The 15,075-nt window shown below is 49.4% G+C and overlaps 1 protein-coding gene across 2 annotated transcripts in view; it reads left to right on the top strand.

Moving 5' to 3' along the window:
* Window positions 1–6: 6 nt before the first annotated feature.
* MDGA2 (MAM domain containing glycosylphosphatidylinositol anchor 2) overlaps window positions 7–15,075 on the top strand; it is a 665,957-nt gene continuing 650,888 nt past the window's right edge. For both annotated transcript variants that reach the window (XM_019550984.1, XM_019550983.1), the window contains exon 1: window positions 7–97. In XM_019550984.1, coding sequence (XP_019406529.1) covers window positions 25–97 — 73 coding nt within the window. In that variant the 5' untranslated portion in view covers window positions 7–24. The remainder of the gene's footprint in view (window positions 98–15,075) is intronic.

Here is a 15,075-nt window from a genome sequence, read left to right as displayed (position 1 = left end):
GGATATGTGGATGCCCACGCGAGGATGGATGTCGCGTGCGGGCTGCTCTGGCTGCTCAGCGCGCTGCTGGAGGGCGGCTGCGGACAGGGGGTCTACGGTGAGTGCGGCCCGCCGCCACGCCGTTGCCATGAGCACCGGCCCCGGAGGGGCGTGGGAAGCCGTGGGGAAGGGCAGGCGCGGGGGGGGGGTGTCGGTGCCCCCCACCCCCACCCCGGCAGGGCGCCTGGGGTGCAGGAGCCAGGCTGGGACCCTGGAGCGAGCCTGGGATGTAGGGGTCCGCTTGGGGTGTAGGGACCAGCCTGGCACGAATCAGCCTGGGGTGTACCAGCCTGGCACGCAGGGTCAGTTTGGGATGTAGAGAGCCTGAGATGTAGGGACCAGTCTGAGATGTAAAAAGCCTGAAATGTAGACGCCAGCCTGGGATGCAGGGGTCATCCTGGGCTGCAAAAAGCCTGGGATGCGGGGGTCAGCCTGGGATGTAGGGACCAGCCTGGGATATAGAAAGCCTGGGGTGTGGGAATCAGCTTGGGATGTAGCCCAGGCTATTTATTTTATTTTTAAATGCTACTCCAAAAAAAAGAAAGAGCAAAAAAAAAAAAAAAAGCCCTTCTGGTAAGGCTCGGGAGCATGTAATGTGCTGGAGGATGGAGCGGGTTCGCATGAGGAGGACGTGGTACACGGAGGATGCAGCCATCATACACAATCAGGCTGTCGCACAGTGAAAGGCAGAGAGCTCGAGGACCGGAGGGATAGCTCAGGGTGTGTTCGGTCCCGGGTGATGAATGAGTGCCTGACCTCAGACCTGTTTCCGCGCGCTGCTCGTTCGCCCCTTTGCTCCACGACGGTGCCAGCGGCGGGTAAGTGACAGCAGCGTTCCCCTTGAGGCCGCGTTCGCGGCACGTCTAAGTTGGCACAGCCCGGTTGACTTCCCCGAGTTGTACCTGCGCGTGGTGCCGGGGTTTGCGCGCTGCATTATGTAAGCGTTCCTCCGGTGGTGTGACATTGCTATCGTGCCTCCCATTTCTGCGGGAGCGGGGAGTCGAGGTGAAGGAATCGGTCGGTTTATTCAGCAAATGCATCTGTTGACACGTTTGAGCCGTGCGGTGATTGTGGTGAGCTGTAATGTTTGCTGCCCGCCGGTGAGCAAACTTGTAGGTAGCCATTGCTTGAAGCCTGATGTAATTCAACATGTTACGAGCCATCGGCTGCATGCCTTAGTGCTGGGATTGCTGACTTGAAGCATTGGACTCTGTGTGTCACCGCTGCGTGCTCGGAGGGCCTCCTCGCCTCTCGAGTGCAGGGGCGCAGGCAGCCGGCGATCTCTGCTGCTGCAGCCTGTGGAGAGAGGGTTTAGGTTTACGATGCCATGCGTGGCACGCGCGGAAAAGGCATCCCGGCTTACGGGAGAGGAGGTTAGACACGCTGACGAAACTTGCAGTGTGCAAGCCGGAGTCAGGCATTGATTTTCCCCACGAGTAAAGTACGGTGCGTTTCGACTCGAATGCACGCGAGACCTGGTCTGCGTTACGGATGAGGGGCTTGCAGATGTCGGTGATGGGGGAAGGAGGGAGCTTGCTTGTTGGTAGGGGAGCGTGCAGTACTCTCAACCTGGATACTCCTCTTTGCTTCTGCTTTTGAAATGGGCTACCTTTCCCGTTCGCCGCGGCTTGCACAAAAGAGGGCTCGTTTTCGCAGTCTGGAGCTGCTCCTGTCCGATTGCACCTCTGTATTAAACTGTTGATTGCAGTGGGAGGGACGAGCCCCTTTCCAAGCCCCACGCAGCAGTGCCAAGGGAGGGGAAAGTTTTCCAAAATCACCCGAGTCTGTTTGCTTCGAGAGACTTGGCTGCAGTTTGGGGCAGAAACCCCTGTCACTTTAGGACTCTGTGAGCCTACCTCTGTGTAAAAAAAAAAAAAAAAAAAAGGGGGGGGGGGGACTGGTCAGGTTGTGAACGTGCGCTCAGTCTGTCTTCAGCTGAAGAGCTAGTGAAAGATGCACAGGCAGCGTAGGGCCAGGGGTCCAGCCTCAGCTTCAGCTCAGCACCTCCCCTTCCCAAGCCCGCTCTTTCCGTCCTTGACCACGGCCCAGCATCACTGATTCCCTGTACCCTGGGCACCCTCTGCAACTCAGATCGCCCTCAGTCCTCACACCTCTAGTCTCCCAACACGTTCTGCTTTAACACGTCTGCAACCTGGCCTTTGCTATCCACATACACAGTTCAGCTTCTCCTCCTGTTTCTCATCCTGCACAGATATTGCATCCTGCTTCTCCACGGCCTTCCCTCATTCATGCTCCCCCTCATTCGCTGCTGCAAAGATTATTTTCGAGCCTGTTGCTTTTCAGCCTCCTCTTTGCAGCCCTTCCCTGGCTCCCCCCTTCTCCCATCAAATGCAACCTCTGTGCATTCGCAGCCCGTGCCTTGCTTTACTTAACATCTCTTCCCTGGTACTGAGATGGAGGAGTCCCTGACCTCAGGCCCCATTGTCCAGGTGCATTTTCAGACGAGTGCCTTCATGTCACCGTTTAGGGGTGAGAGGACCTGCCCTTGCTCTCCTTTGACCACAGGGAGGCTGAGACCATCGCCCCACTTACTGACCAGTCTCATCTCTGTGCACTCTCCTGTTTGCCTGCTGGGTCTGTCCGCTTTCTCTCATTGTACTGGAAGGCCTTTAAAGAGGGTGAAGCTTTTTTTGTTGTTTTATGGTTAATCTAATGGGAAACTGGCCTAAGAATCGGGCTTTCTGCATGCTGTAGGAATACACATAATACATAATAATATTGAAGTTAGTGGAAATGTCTTCTGATAACTTCATGCACCGTTGTCGTATTGTTGGGCTGGGACTCCCTTTGCATCTCATAAAGGCCCGTGTGTGCACCATCCACTTAAAATGCGAAATGTCATGCAAACTCATCATGCACAATACATGATGCAAACATGCTTTCCTGTGATCCTATGCACCTGTGTTACTCTTGTCTTTCTTCAGTCTTTAAATAATTTGTTTTCCTTAGAGGTCCTCAGCTGCTCTAAATCAGCATTAACTCTTTGGATTACAGTGGAGCTACAGTGATTTATGTCAGTGGTGGTGGTGGGGGGGTCTAGCCCTTCATATATTATAATGTGAATAGAGCCCAGCAGCATGCAGTTTTACTTGGCTAAGACAGAGCTGGCTGAACCATGTTGTTTGTTCATAAATGTATTTTTAATGCAAACTCATATTGCTTCTTTACAGTAAAGTTGAAATGCAGTCTTGAATGTTCCTATAGGGGTTGGTCGACAGGGGAAAATGAAGTGGGAAGTACAGAAATGAGCTGGATGAGGTCAAACAGTAGGGAAGGGGCAGGGACACATCTCCGGTCTTCCTGCCTGCTCCATCGTGTCCCTCACTGAATGACATTGCTCCTTGATGAGATGAGTGGTTGTGACTGACAGTAAAATGCAGAGATTCCTGTTAGGCCCTGAAGGGTTAGAAAAAAAGGACTTTTCTCTTCCTTCAGCTGCTTAAGTTTAGTCAACTTATTTTCTGCAAATATGCCTAAGGAAATAAAAAAGCAAGTGCTACACAGGCTCCCACCCTGTTTTAAGTGGTGCTTGACACTCAGCAGAAAAGTAAGTACTCAGAACATTTCTGTTCAGTGTTTTTTATTCTGCATTTGGGTTGCAACATCATGGCTCAACGAGACGGTTTAATGTAGACATGTCGTTTGGTATGTGTATCATACAAGACAAGGGAGGGCATAACGGAGATTTGGAGAAGTGAACTCTTACGTCATTTTTACCAGCCAGCAAGGCTGAGGGCTATCTCATTCGAGCGGGTATAAATGGTCTATATTGTTCCAGACATTCCTAATGCATTGTGTCTTAGGGTCATACCCTCCCCTTGTCTTGTTTGCTGCACAGTGAAGGAAAAGCGTAGCAAATTACTACAAATCCACCCTGAAAAGTCCAGCTGCTAACCTCAGCCTTCTGCATGGCATCGTGCAAACTGGACTATAATAGGGAAGTGGCAGAATTGGCATGATGGGCCCATACGGAAACATCAGATGCGGGGGAATGGCCTGTGGAAGAATAGGAGGAGTTGCCGAAAATGACTGCCTGTTGCATGGGGGTGGGGAGGGCAAAAGTTTCTGACTCTGGGTTGAATTTTGCAAAACGTGGAAGTCGGCAGAGTGGCTCGAGAGCCGCAGCAGCATGCTTCTTGCTGAGATGAGCTTGTATAACCTACCTGCAGCCTTGGCTTTCTGGTGCCGGAGTAGCTCCGGGTCGGTGGGGGCTTTGTAGCATCTTCCGAGAGGCTCAGCATCCCTTGCAATCACAGATTACAGACATGCCGTACGGATGCTGCAATACATCTTTTTCACACTGTTGCTGGCATACCATCCCCGTCTCCTGTCGATCTTTTCACTTCTCTCTGTTACTTCTATGCTCTCCCTCCAGCCCTGAATGGGAAACACACAGCCCTTAATGATCTGAGGTCAAAATACTGCCAAAGGTTTTTTTGGTTTTTTTTTTCCGTGTGCATGAAAATCAGCTCTCTGGACAGGAAAAGAAGCACGTGCATAGTATTTATCCATCTCTGCAGATGCAGGCGCACACTGTCTTTTATAACAACTTCTGTAATTAAGAGAGATAAATATCCTGCCTGCAGACATGGGTAACAGGAGGCTCGGTATTCAGAAAGCTTATAAGCGACACTTGAACGGGAGCATAACTAGGGGTGCAAAAGCACCAGTTTAGAGGGGAGGAAAGCCTGGGTATGACAAAAGGCTGGTTGCACCTCTGCACCTGAAGGAAAGAGGTCCCAAATGAAAAGACGCGCCATGCTGCTCGAAGGCTGTGAGAAGAGACTAGATGAGATGGCCACATCAAATTAGTACCGCGTGCTGCCGCCGAATACACAAAGGGAAGCCTTCGAAGAGGCGAACCTGTAAGCGAACCATCGTCCCTGTTCATTACTCACACAACCAGTGAGGAAGAACAGGCACGTATTCTCCTAAACATCGGAAAGTTTGTCCCCTGTTTCCGGGCCGGGAAGGTGCATTACCCAATAGGCTTTCATTTTCCATCGTGTTTATGTTTTGCAAAGAGGCATGTTTTAAACCATTCGGTGAAGCTAAAAATAAAGACCTGAATGTTGCATCCCATATGGCGACTGGATTTGGGACCTGATTAAGTATTCTGCGCAGACGACACAGCAGGCCGTTCAAATAGACGGGTGGACATATCTTGTCAGGCAAGAACGTCTCTCTCCTACCTTGCCCCTCTTATCTTTCCTAGCCGCGTGCTAACAGCTAACCAAAGGAAGAGATTAAGGATTGTTGTCTTTGGCGATGCTGTGTCAGAGCTGACCCTGACTTTGCCTAATACTTCCTCTGGCTTGTGAAACAAATGTGGCTGGAAAGTGAGGGAGGAAAACAAAAGAAAAAAACTTCAAGGAGCGGGGGAAAATGCATTTTTCCTGCTAGGAATAAAAAGCTAATTTAGGCTCCGAAAGAGAGACGGCCAATTGCTTTGCTGTTCGCAGGGCAGGCTTTTAATCGCCCAACCCCCTAATCTTGTGGTTAAGTTTAGGGCTTTTTTGGGTGGGGGGAAGGAAGCTGTGGTCCCCATCGTGGATGTTTTTGAATGCCGTTATTGTATCATATGGTTTAACCCTGTACAATTCTGGATATTGTGTGATAGAAACCAAAGCAGTCTCACCAGAGAACAGGAAAGGTATTATGTTGTGCTGCAGTGCTGTGCATTCCTAAGCAGCTGATGTTCTCTGCAACCACCAACTCCGTGAGCCTTCACAGACACCAACTGAGGCTTCAAAACTTTAACTCTTAACTGAACCCAAGTAGCAAAGACGTCCTCCTGTCTCACTGTACTGTCCCGCTAAGACAGCCTTAGTGCTGTGACATGTATTGGCCTTGTTGCAAGGCATTGAACTGTGTCGAGAACAGCAAGACAGAGAGCTAAATGCAGGCCCTCAGCTAGCCCAGCGGCTAATGAACATTTAAATCAAATATGAAATATGAATTTTCATTTCTACCTAGGAGCAAGCTTTACAGTCCTTGCAATCTCCTAGGCCTGCTGAAAGGTGTTTGTGCCCAAAAGCTTGCAAATAAAGAAGTGTTTTTGCAAATATCGAGTTGGTCTAATTCGAGTTATCATGAGTTTTGATTCCATTTAAAGCAGTGGCTTGCAAAGCCTCGTCTTTTCTCAGCGTTACCAGAAGCTGCTGTTACATGTCATAGGTAATATGCAAGGCATAGGTAATGCACGGCAGCATGTAACATGTATGAGAAAAGTGCATCTTTTTTTTTTAGATGTGGGATGAGGAAGGTGTCTGCTTGCTTTTCCTACTCAGCTGCATGGATCCTTGTGTGAGCATAGAAGGGACAGCGCTGGGAGCATACAGTGGGTGGACCCAGCGCATTACAATCATCCACAAATGCATAAGCAAGATTTAACCTGAATTCAAGGCATTTTCAGCTTGATTCCAAGTCCATTAGAGAGCCCAAATTCTTGTTGCACGTTGAAGGAAGACGGAAAGATTGTTTCCTAAAAATAGGGCATCGACCTTGGCTGATGTGAGTGGTCCCACTGCACGTCTCTGTGCCAGGGCTCGGGATTTGCTCCTGAGCACCTATCCTGTTGTAGTCCGCTCCGTGTCTTGCAAGAAAGGCAAAGATATCGGGAGTGGTGGGGACGTTTGGCAAGCCTGCCAGGGCAGTGGGCATGCAGCGCTTGGCGTTTCTGTAAAGCCTTTGATAAAGTTGGCAATTGAAAGCAGGCTCATGTCTGAGAAGTATTAACGGAGGTGATGGAGCCGAACAAAAAAGCAGGCCGGCCCCTCTGCCTGTGTTGCTTTATGCAGACCTCCAGCGGTTCCTGCAACCGGAGGAGCCAGCCCACTGCCTGCCGCTGGCTCCGCACGAGGAGGTGACCACTCCAAAACGAGCATCCTGACCTTTCAAAAGTTTCCTGGCTACGGTACCGTGCGGCTTATTAGCACATCATTTGCATCTCCATAGAAGGAAACAGTCGATGCTCTTCATACGCCGGGTCAATGTGCTTCCTTTGAATCAGAGCTGGGGGAATTGAGAGGAGGGCTGATGGCGAGGCGAAATAAATGAAGCTCTCTCAGCTCGCAAGACCTAAATCCAGTTTAATTAGAGGCAGTGTTGGGAGGGGTGGAAATAGCTGTCTCCAGCGTCTCGCATCTTCCCGTTCTGCGGCAGCTTGTCTGCTGCGAGATGGGGCCTCCAGCTCAGCCCCCCGCCACGCGATGCTCCCATGGGAAGTGTAGGGGGGCGAGAACGGTCCTTGTAAGCAGGTTGGGAGGACTTGGCTTGCCTGGATTTGACTCCCTCGTGAGCTCTTCATCGTAGTTTTCAGCTGAAATGGCCTGTAGGCTGCTGTCATCCGTTGCAACTGTTATCCTCCATACCTATATGTTTCTCTCCAATGCAGCCCCTTAAAGTTTTGCCCATCCTCTGCGGCTTAACGGGGCAGGATGGTGAGCTGAGCAACACTTCTGAAGTTTTTCTGGCAGGAAATGCCGGGCTATGATTAATACAGGTTGTCACAGATGGGGGAAATGGGCTGTTTTCAGGTGCCTTTGTAGATTGGCAACACGGACCAGTTCCTCAGGGAAGATGCAAAGAGTGGGTGGGTGCAAGGAAACCGATGTACAGGTCTGAACACTGACTTGCTAGCAAGAGCGTGAACAGCCGAGGGACCTACCAGTGCACAGCTCTGGCTGTGTATTTTGGCCGTGCCCTTTTCCATGAGAAGTGGCAGGACTCTGGCCATCGAGTCACAGCCATTGTGAACACCACTTTGACGTTATGGAGAGATCCTATCCGCTTTGCTCCTGGTTTCTGAAAGACCCTCCGCAAGCCCCAGAAACAACGGGAACTCGGCCTGGCATGAAATTCCCGCCCTGCTTAGTGCCTGTCCCTTGGGCACCAACTGCACGAATCCTCGGGCCTCTGCTTCATTTCTGGTCACTTGTGGCACAGTTGCGGTGCATGGGATTTCCTCTTGGTGCATATGTCTCTGGGAATGGGGGGGGCTTGGATGCCTCCGCAGGACCAGAGATGGGCTCGAAACGATGCCGTCTCTATTCCTGCACGCACCCTAGGCCCCGTCAGGTGCAGGGAAGGGATGAAGTGCAGAAGAAGCATTTGAATCCTTTTTTCTTTTCAAGGAAGAGGAACCCCTGATGAGGTCCCCTTGTTCCCCTGGGTCTCCAGGCCATTAGCTGTGCCCCTATAAATGTCTTCTCCGCATGGGAAATCTTCAAAAGCACTAATGACAGTAGGTGCCTATTGGCTCCCAGGGACTTCCAGTGGGAGACAGGCACACAAGCAACACTCCTGCTTTTGAAGATTTCCCCCATTGCTGCCCAATGTGGAAAATGCACAAACTGGAACTGCTCTCCTCTGTCTTTTTCAGCTCTCCTTACTCTCTGGCAGTAAAAGTAGCAATTGCAGGTATGTGTTTTTTTTTTTTCTCAGGGTGTCAATTAAGCTGACGATGTCCTTTTAAAGCCTTATTGTGTTGTAAATGTTGTAATGCCCAGCACTTCCCAGGCCTCGGCGGGGAATATGCAGTAAATGGTCATTAGCGTGCACATTCTCAACGGCCTCGGTGGTTCGCTGGGCACACAGGACTACGTGAACTTTCTCGCCGCGATCTGTATTATTATTGTGACAGGTACAGATTTGAGCATGCCAAGTAACAATTTCCTCTGCCTATTGCCTTTCACGAAGGGCCAGCAGGTGTCTATTTAAAAAATAAAATAAAATGAGGACTTGGAGTGATTGGGAGGTGTTGATTCTGCGAATGAGGCAGCCTTCCCTTCATGCAAAACACCAGCGAGTGCCTTTGTGCTCCCGCTTTAGTCCTCAGCATCCAGGTGCCCACAACCTCACCTCTTTTTTGGTCCTTACCAGTCATACCGAGTGTAGCTAGGGCTCTCCCACCAGCAGAAATCAGTCCCAGGGCTTTGGGGGGCTTCGAATGGGCAGTTTTGGGGAGGTGGTTTTTATTTTCTATTAGTCACAAATGCTTTTTGTGCACACTTATGTTAATGCTTGTGTCCCGCAATAGGTTTCTCTCTCTCCTGCTTCCCATTCAGAGCTGCAGCTACAAAGAGCCGGGCTCCTCCATTCAGTTACTGCAAGGAAGTTTCAGGACCCCTGGCAGGCAGGGGGCCTGCAGGAAGCATTGGTGGGTGGCATTGCCGGACGCTGACCGCCAGTCGCACCTTTTCACTTTGGTCCCCCCTCAGGTGTACTCTTACCGATCTCCTTTTCAAAGATCGCAGGAAGAAGCCTGCATTATTTTGTGCCCTCTCCATAAGCACTATGAATACTAACATGGTCGCAATCGGAGGGAACGGCGAGCATGTGCTGTTTTCAGACTGCGTCGATTTTGATTTTATTTTGGCACTGGGTTTGTACAGCCTTTCGTTGCCCATTCACAGCCTTGGAGGGCCACTTCGGGTGTTGAATCCTGGCAAATGCCTACACGTTTCACGTGGATCTGCATGCAGCAATGAAAAATGCAGCTGCAGCCTAGCATCCAAGTGTCCTATCCCAGTGCCTCTTGCACCATGTGGACAAGGGCGTGCAGGCGAGCCCTGGCATTATGTTTTCAACCCAGTGCAAAGCATACACCTTTATTTCTGCAGCTCGCTGTTAACACAGGCTAACCCAAAGCCTGTGCTAATCAGTGATGAGTAGTGGGCCGTGATGCAGGGCACTGCTCAGTGAACTGAGTGAAGTTGATTTGGCTACAAAAATGATTTGTGGTTTGGAAAATATGCCTTGCAGACAGAGACTGAAGGAGCTCCATCTGTTTAGTTTATCCAAGAGAAGGAAAAATGCTGATAGTATAACTACCTACAGGGGAGTGAAATTTCTGGTCGGATGGGGCTCTTTAGCCTTGCAGTCAGAGGCGCCCGGAGACCCAAGATATGGAATTTGGTCTGTAGAGCTCAAACTGGACATGGGATGGGTCTATGTATAGGTGTATAACTACATATAATATGTGTGTGTATATATGTGTGTACACATGTGTATATATGTGTGTACATACGCGTATATGTATCTGTGTGTAGGTATATATGTGTGTGTGTATATATATATATATGTGTGCTTATGTGTATATATGTATATGTCCATATATATAACTATACATATAACTGGAACCATGATGGATAGGTGGATGGATGGATGGATGGATGGATGGATAGATATATTTGTTGGGGGTGGTCCTGCTCTGAGCAGGGGGTTGGACTAGATGTGACCTGAGGTCCCTTTCAGCCCTCGTTTTCTGTGACTCTGATATACTTAATGGTCCAAGTAATTGGCCATTGGAAGAGCATAGCAAGGGACATGCCGGGTTCCCCGACACTCTCAGGAAGAACAATTCCACTTTACGTTAGAAGACGCCCGGGCTCACCTGTGAATTGTTAAGCTCACAACAGGCAGGGGTCACTGGGGGAAATCTTTGGCAAGATCCCAGTCACTTCTAGCCATAGAAATAGATTTGCTGCTTCCTGGAGTTGAGTGTTGCTTTAACAAAAGGATCAGAGTAATGTTAGTCACTTAGCAAGTACTCTGGACTTGTTCAGCTGTAACCAGTGTTTTATTCTTAAAACCCTGTATGTGAATAGAGAATACAACATTGAATGTGCCTATAGAGAACAATCTCTTTAAGAAAGCACGGATATAATGAGGCTGCCTGTGATAGCAGAGCGCTGGACTCTTACCTAGTGGGTCCTTTTTGGTCCTGTGCTTTGTGTACTGCAGGGGTTTATCCATTCGCTACCTAACACTGTCACTGTGTGGGCAAAATTTCAGGTTTCCTTGAATGCCGAAAGGTTTTTGGGTTGAGGGGACAGTTGGTTTCAGTGTCTTGTTCAGCATATTGTGAATGTTGTAAACCTGTGGCTGCAACCCTAGGAGATGGAAATCAACCAGGAGCAAATGTGTGATCCAAACAGCTGAATTCAGATGCTCCTGTTTTGGCATCGGATCCAGTGTCAGGTTGGTCTATGCAAGCTGGCCAGCCTTTCAAAAGAAATTTTGGGGCCAACTTTTGGGGTGACTCATTGGGGTGAAACGGTCACAGGGAGATGCATGGGTGCCACTCCTGCTGCGTCTTACATCTGGTGCTCCTGGAGTAGTAGAGGTAGTGAAGGCTTGTAAAAGGTTTGCAGTTGTCTGGTTTCCACTGATTTCAACGGGGTCAAGTGCCTAAATATCTTTTGAGGATCTGAGATTGCTGCAGTTATTAGGATGTTTCCATCTGCTCTGAAAGAGAATAATAAAAGGTTGGTAGGGGCTGCAGTTTCATTTTTCTTCTTATTCTCCAGCCTGTTCATCACACAAACCTTCGTTCTCTTGGGCCACATATCAGTGGCAAACACAAAGTAAATTGTGTCCTGGACAAGCTTCTTGTAATTATATATAAACCTATTTTCATTGACAAAAGGAAATGCTGGGCTATCTCCTGCCTCTGATGAGATGTTCTCTTGGCGTCTCTCTCTTGCAAAGGCAAATTTGAAAGGAGGAGATGGGGGGCAGGGGAAAAGGTATTGAAGTGGAGGCCTGGCTCAGCCTTAGAAAAAATCCCAAATATTGAAATATGAAGTTGTAGCAGTAGATTCAATTTAAAAGCCAGAGGCAGATTGGAATAAAAATCTGAACAAACACCTAGTGATGGTCAGCCAGAAGGTCCTAGAGATGCACTGTAGGTCCCTGTCAGGATGGGGTCTTAGTTGGAAAACTAAGAGTACGGATGATAGCACGTTCAGTCTTTTGCATGTCTTGCAACCTTGAGGGTTTGTCTGCACGGGAGGCTTGAATCCTCTTGACTGCTCTTAAACCAGACCTTTATGCACGAGCCCCAGACTTCTGCCTCCTTTTTTCCCCCTAGGATGTAGATTAGAGAACAACTTTCTTACTCCAATGGGCTCTGACCCATCCACTTAAAGGTAACATGTAGCTAAACCCCAGGTTAGTGTGTTTGGCCTTTGATACTTCCCGGGCATGTCTACATGTCCACATTTACTGCACGTTAATTTAGGTTACTGCGCAGTAACTGGAAATTACTGCTCAATATGGGTGCACATCTACACGCCCAGTATGGGCATGCACAGTAACTATGGCAGCTTATGCCAACTTGGGTGTAAATTTTATACTTGCATTATGCAGGTATCAAATTTATGTGTGATGCTTACTGTGCAGTAGACATTGTACTGTGCCTTACTTGACACTGTATCGACTTAGAGTTAGTCCCAGATCAGTCCACACACAGCGTTACAGCACTTTAGTAGCTGCACATGTAGACACCGGCCTAAAAACCATAGTAACTTACTGTGAAGTAAATGAATGTATAGACATGCCTCCCCCCAGTTCCCCAGGTGCACGTATCCCTGCCTGTCTCTTTGCTTTTTAATAGCCTATAGCTATGCTTCACCAGTAACTCACTAGCTGGCAATTTAACTTGCTCCAAAGAAAGGAGGGCATAGATGCTCAAAGCTGGGATTAGAGGTGTAGCGAACCTCAATGTGCATTTCTCAGCCTAGGCTGCTCTCTCTGGGATGCTGCCACGCCAGCAGACTTCAACTCATGATAACGCTGCAGCATTGCCCTGGACAGCCAGAATGATAAATGACAATTGGAGAGTCCCTTGGGGCCTGCAGCACATCTTCCTGGTAGCACGCTCTCCGGTTGGGCATCCGGGGAGGTTTATTCTGCTCCGGGCAAGCCTCTCTGTCCTAGTTGGCATCCGGTTCACGTTTACCCCAATTCTACCCACTCAGGAGGGGCAGTGTGTTGAGAAGTTTTCATTGGGTAATTATTCATCCTGGTTGCTGGGATTGCTACGCCAGACCCACGTCCAGCAGCTGTCTCTACCTTGCAAGTCCTCTCCACTTATTAACAGGTTGTTCTGTCTTTGCGTGAGTGGTTGGATGGATACATAAAATCCCACCCTTCACCTGGAAAAGTCCCTGCCTTTTCCTATCAAGGATCCCCAGCAGATTTACTTCTTCTAAAGCTTCCCCTGTATAAAACAGACCCATGACCTGATTGATCTCACACCTTTCCCCCAAGTTTTTTTAATTTATTTTTTTAAGCATGCAATACACTTTCTTACCCTTACCTATGTGGCTGGCAAAACAGCCAGGTGCAACTTCTAGGATGGCCTGTGTGTGGAGATAACAGCAGAGTAAGGTGATAAAAGCTTTGCCCTGACATGGAAAAGAAAGTGTGTAGGGAGAGATACTGCCTTTCTCTGTAGAGATAGGAAATAACACGTCCTTTCATCTCCTGGTGGGGCTGCCCATCTCTGCAGCACCAAAGCATCCACTCCCACCTCTTGGGGACAGGACCTGGGGGAAGAAAAGGCTTAGAGACAAGGACTTGCTGTATGAAATGCATGGTGGCTTTGGGCACAGGCCTGGTGGGACTGTTGGAGTGGCTGCTCTTCGGTGGCCCCCAGCTACTGCCCAGGGACTCTCCTTCATGCAGCTGCGTATTGCACCCAGTGTGCACCCCGTAGACAAATCTGGGCTTGGGATGAGTATGAAACCACTTGGATCTGGAAGGGACAGCTGTTTGCAATTCACTCTGTGGCTATGAAAGCTCCTACACCTCCTTTCAGGGCACAAGCAGAATGAGTGAATCTCTCACTGCCATTGCCATAAACAATTCACCATTTTCATTGACAGATTTTGCTTTTTTTTTTGGCCCTTGTTCACTTTGTAACTGCTACCTTTTTTTTTTTTTTAAAGTGGCAAGCTGTTCTTAAAAGCTTGGCAAATAATTGGATTGGCTGTGCACTATAATGCTGCATGAGTGCTTGGGAGAAAAGGCAGATGCCCAGAGTCTTGTATGTTGAAGAGTCCAACCCTCTTCCCGCACAAGCAGTGGCAGATGAGTATTGTATGCTGCCGCACTGCATACCAATGCATTCCCCTTTGGCCTGTCTCTTTTCAGGGCCAGGCCTGGGTGCACAAAGCATCTTTCGTTTCCTTGGCTCACCTGGGCCCAGCTTGCTGGTACATCGTGCTCAGGTGTTCGTGACCCTGCCTGTGACCAAGGCCAAGACAACAGCAGCATGAGATCTGCTGTGGGCAGTGTTATTCTGCTCCTCATGGCAGGTAAGGCCTGGGCGCACGAGCCATCAGAAGAGCAATTTCAGGAAGCCCATTCTCTGAAAGCCAGCAATGATTGGTCTAGTGGTAAAGGCCTCACAAACTTCCATCTATCACTGCAGGCTTTCCAGCATGCATCTAGTTAGCTGGGGTCCTATCCCAGTGGAAGGCAGCTGGCTTTCCAATGGCAGTAGCCCACTTCTGGATGCCTTATCGTGGACATGCCGTAGCAATGGATGTTTGGACTAAGTGCTGCAAAAGTCTACTTTCTCATGCCAAACTTTGGGGGGCACTGCTGGTCCTCCTTGGGCTGCTTGATGGTACTCCTACCCCACCGTGTGAGGTGCTGGAAGAGGTGGGGAGTCTGCAGTGATGGGCAGCTAGAGGTGCCTCTGCCTTGCTAGATCCCCACCAAGCAGTCGGTCCCTTCAGGATGCACTTTGGGACAAGAAGTACTGCTCCAGCATCTGGGTCTTCTTCACGTGTACTGCTGCAGTAATAGCAGAGCTGCAAAAGCAGAAACAACTTCCCCTCTTCCCAGGGCTGAGTGGAGGGCTTCTTGCTGGCTCGATGAGAGCATGCCGATCTGCTGTGCCCCGTGCAGTGTGTTGGCAGGCGAAGAACCCTTCTGTGTCCCAAGTAAAACCAGACATGCATTTCCTCGGTGCTCCCCAAGAGCCAGGTTTGAAAGCAGTTATGATAATAAGGTACTAGGAACCCTATGATACAACCGCAGAAATCCTAGCATCATGCCTGGGGAGCTGAAACATGAGTGTGGGCAGAGAAATGAGTCATTTGCAAGTCTGCACTGGGGATGCTGGCAGGTGGTTGAGAAGCCCAGGAGCCCTGGTCCGGATGCAGGTGATGGGGTAGGCACACCTTTGCTGGTTGGGTGCATACGTGGAGGCTGGTCGCA

This window comes from Crocodylus porosus, unplaced genomic scaffold (genome assembly GCF_001723895.1).
Source record: "Crocodylus porosus isolate Cpor-Errol unplaced genomic scaffold, CroPor_comp1, whole genome shotgun sequence".
In the NCBI taxonomy this organism is placed as follows: domain Eukaryota; kingdom Metazoa; phylum Chordata; order Crocodylia; family Crocodylidae; genus Crocodylus; species Crocodylus porosus.
Note: the sequence above shows the minus strand (reverse complement) of the source record. Positions and strands in the feature narration are given on the sequence as shown.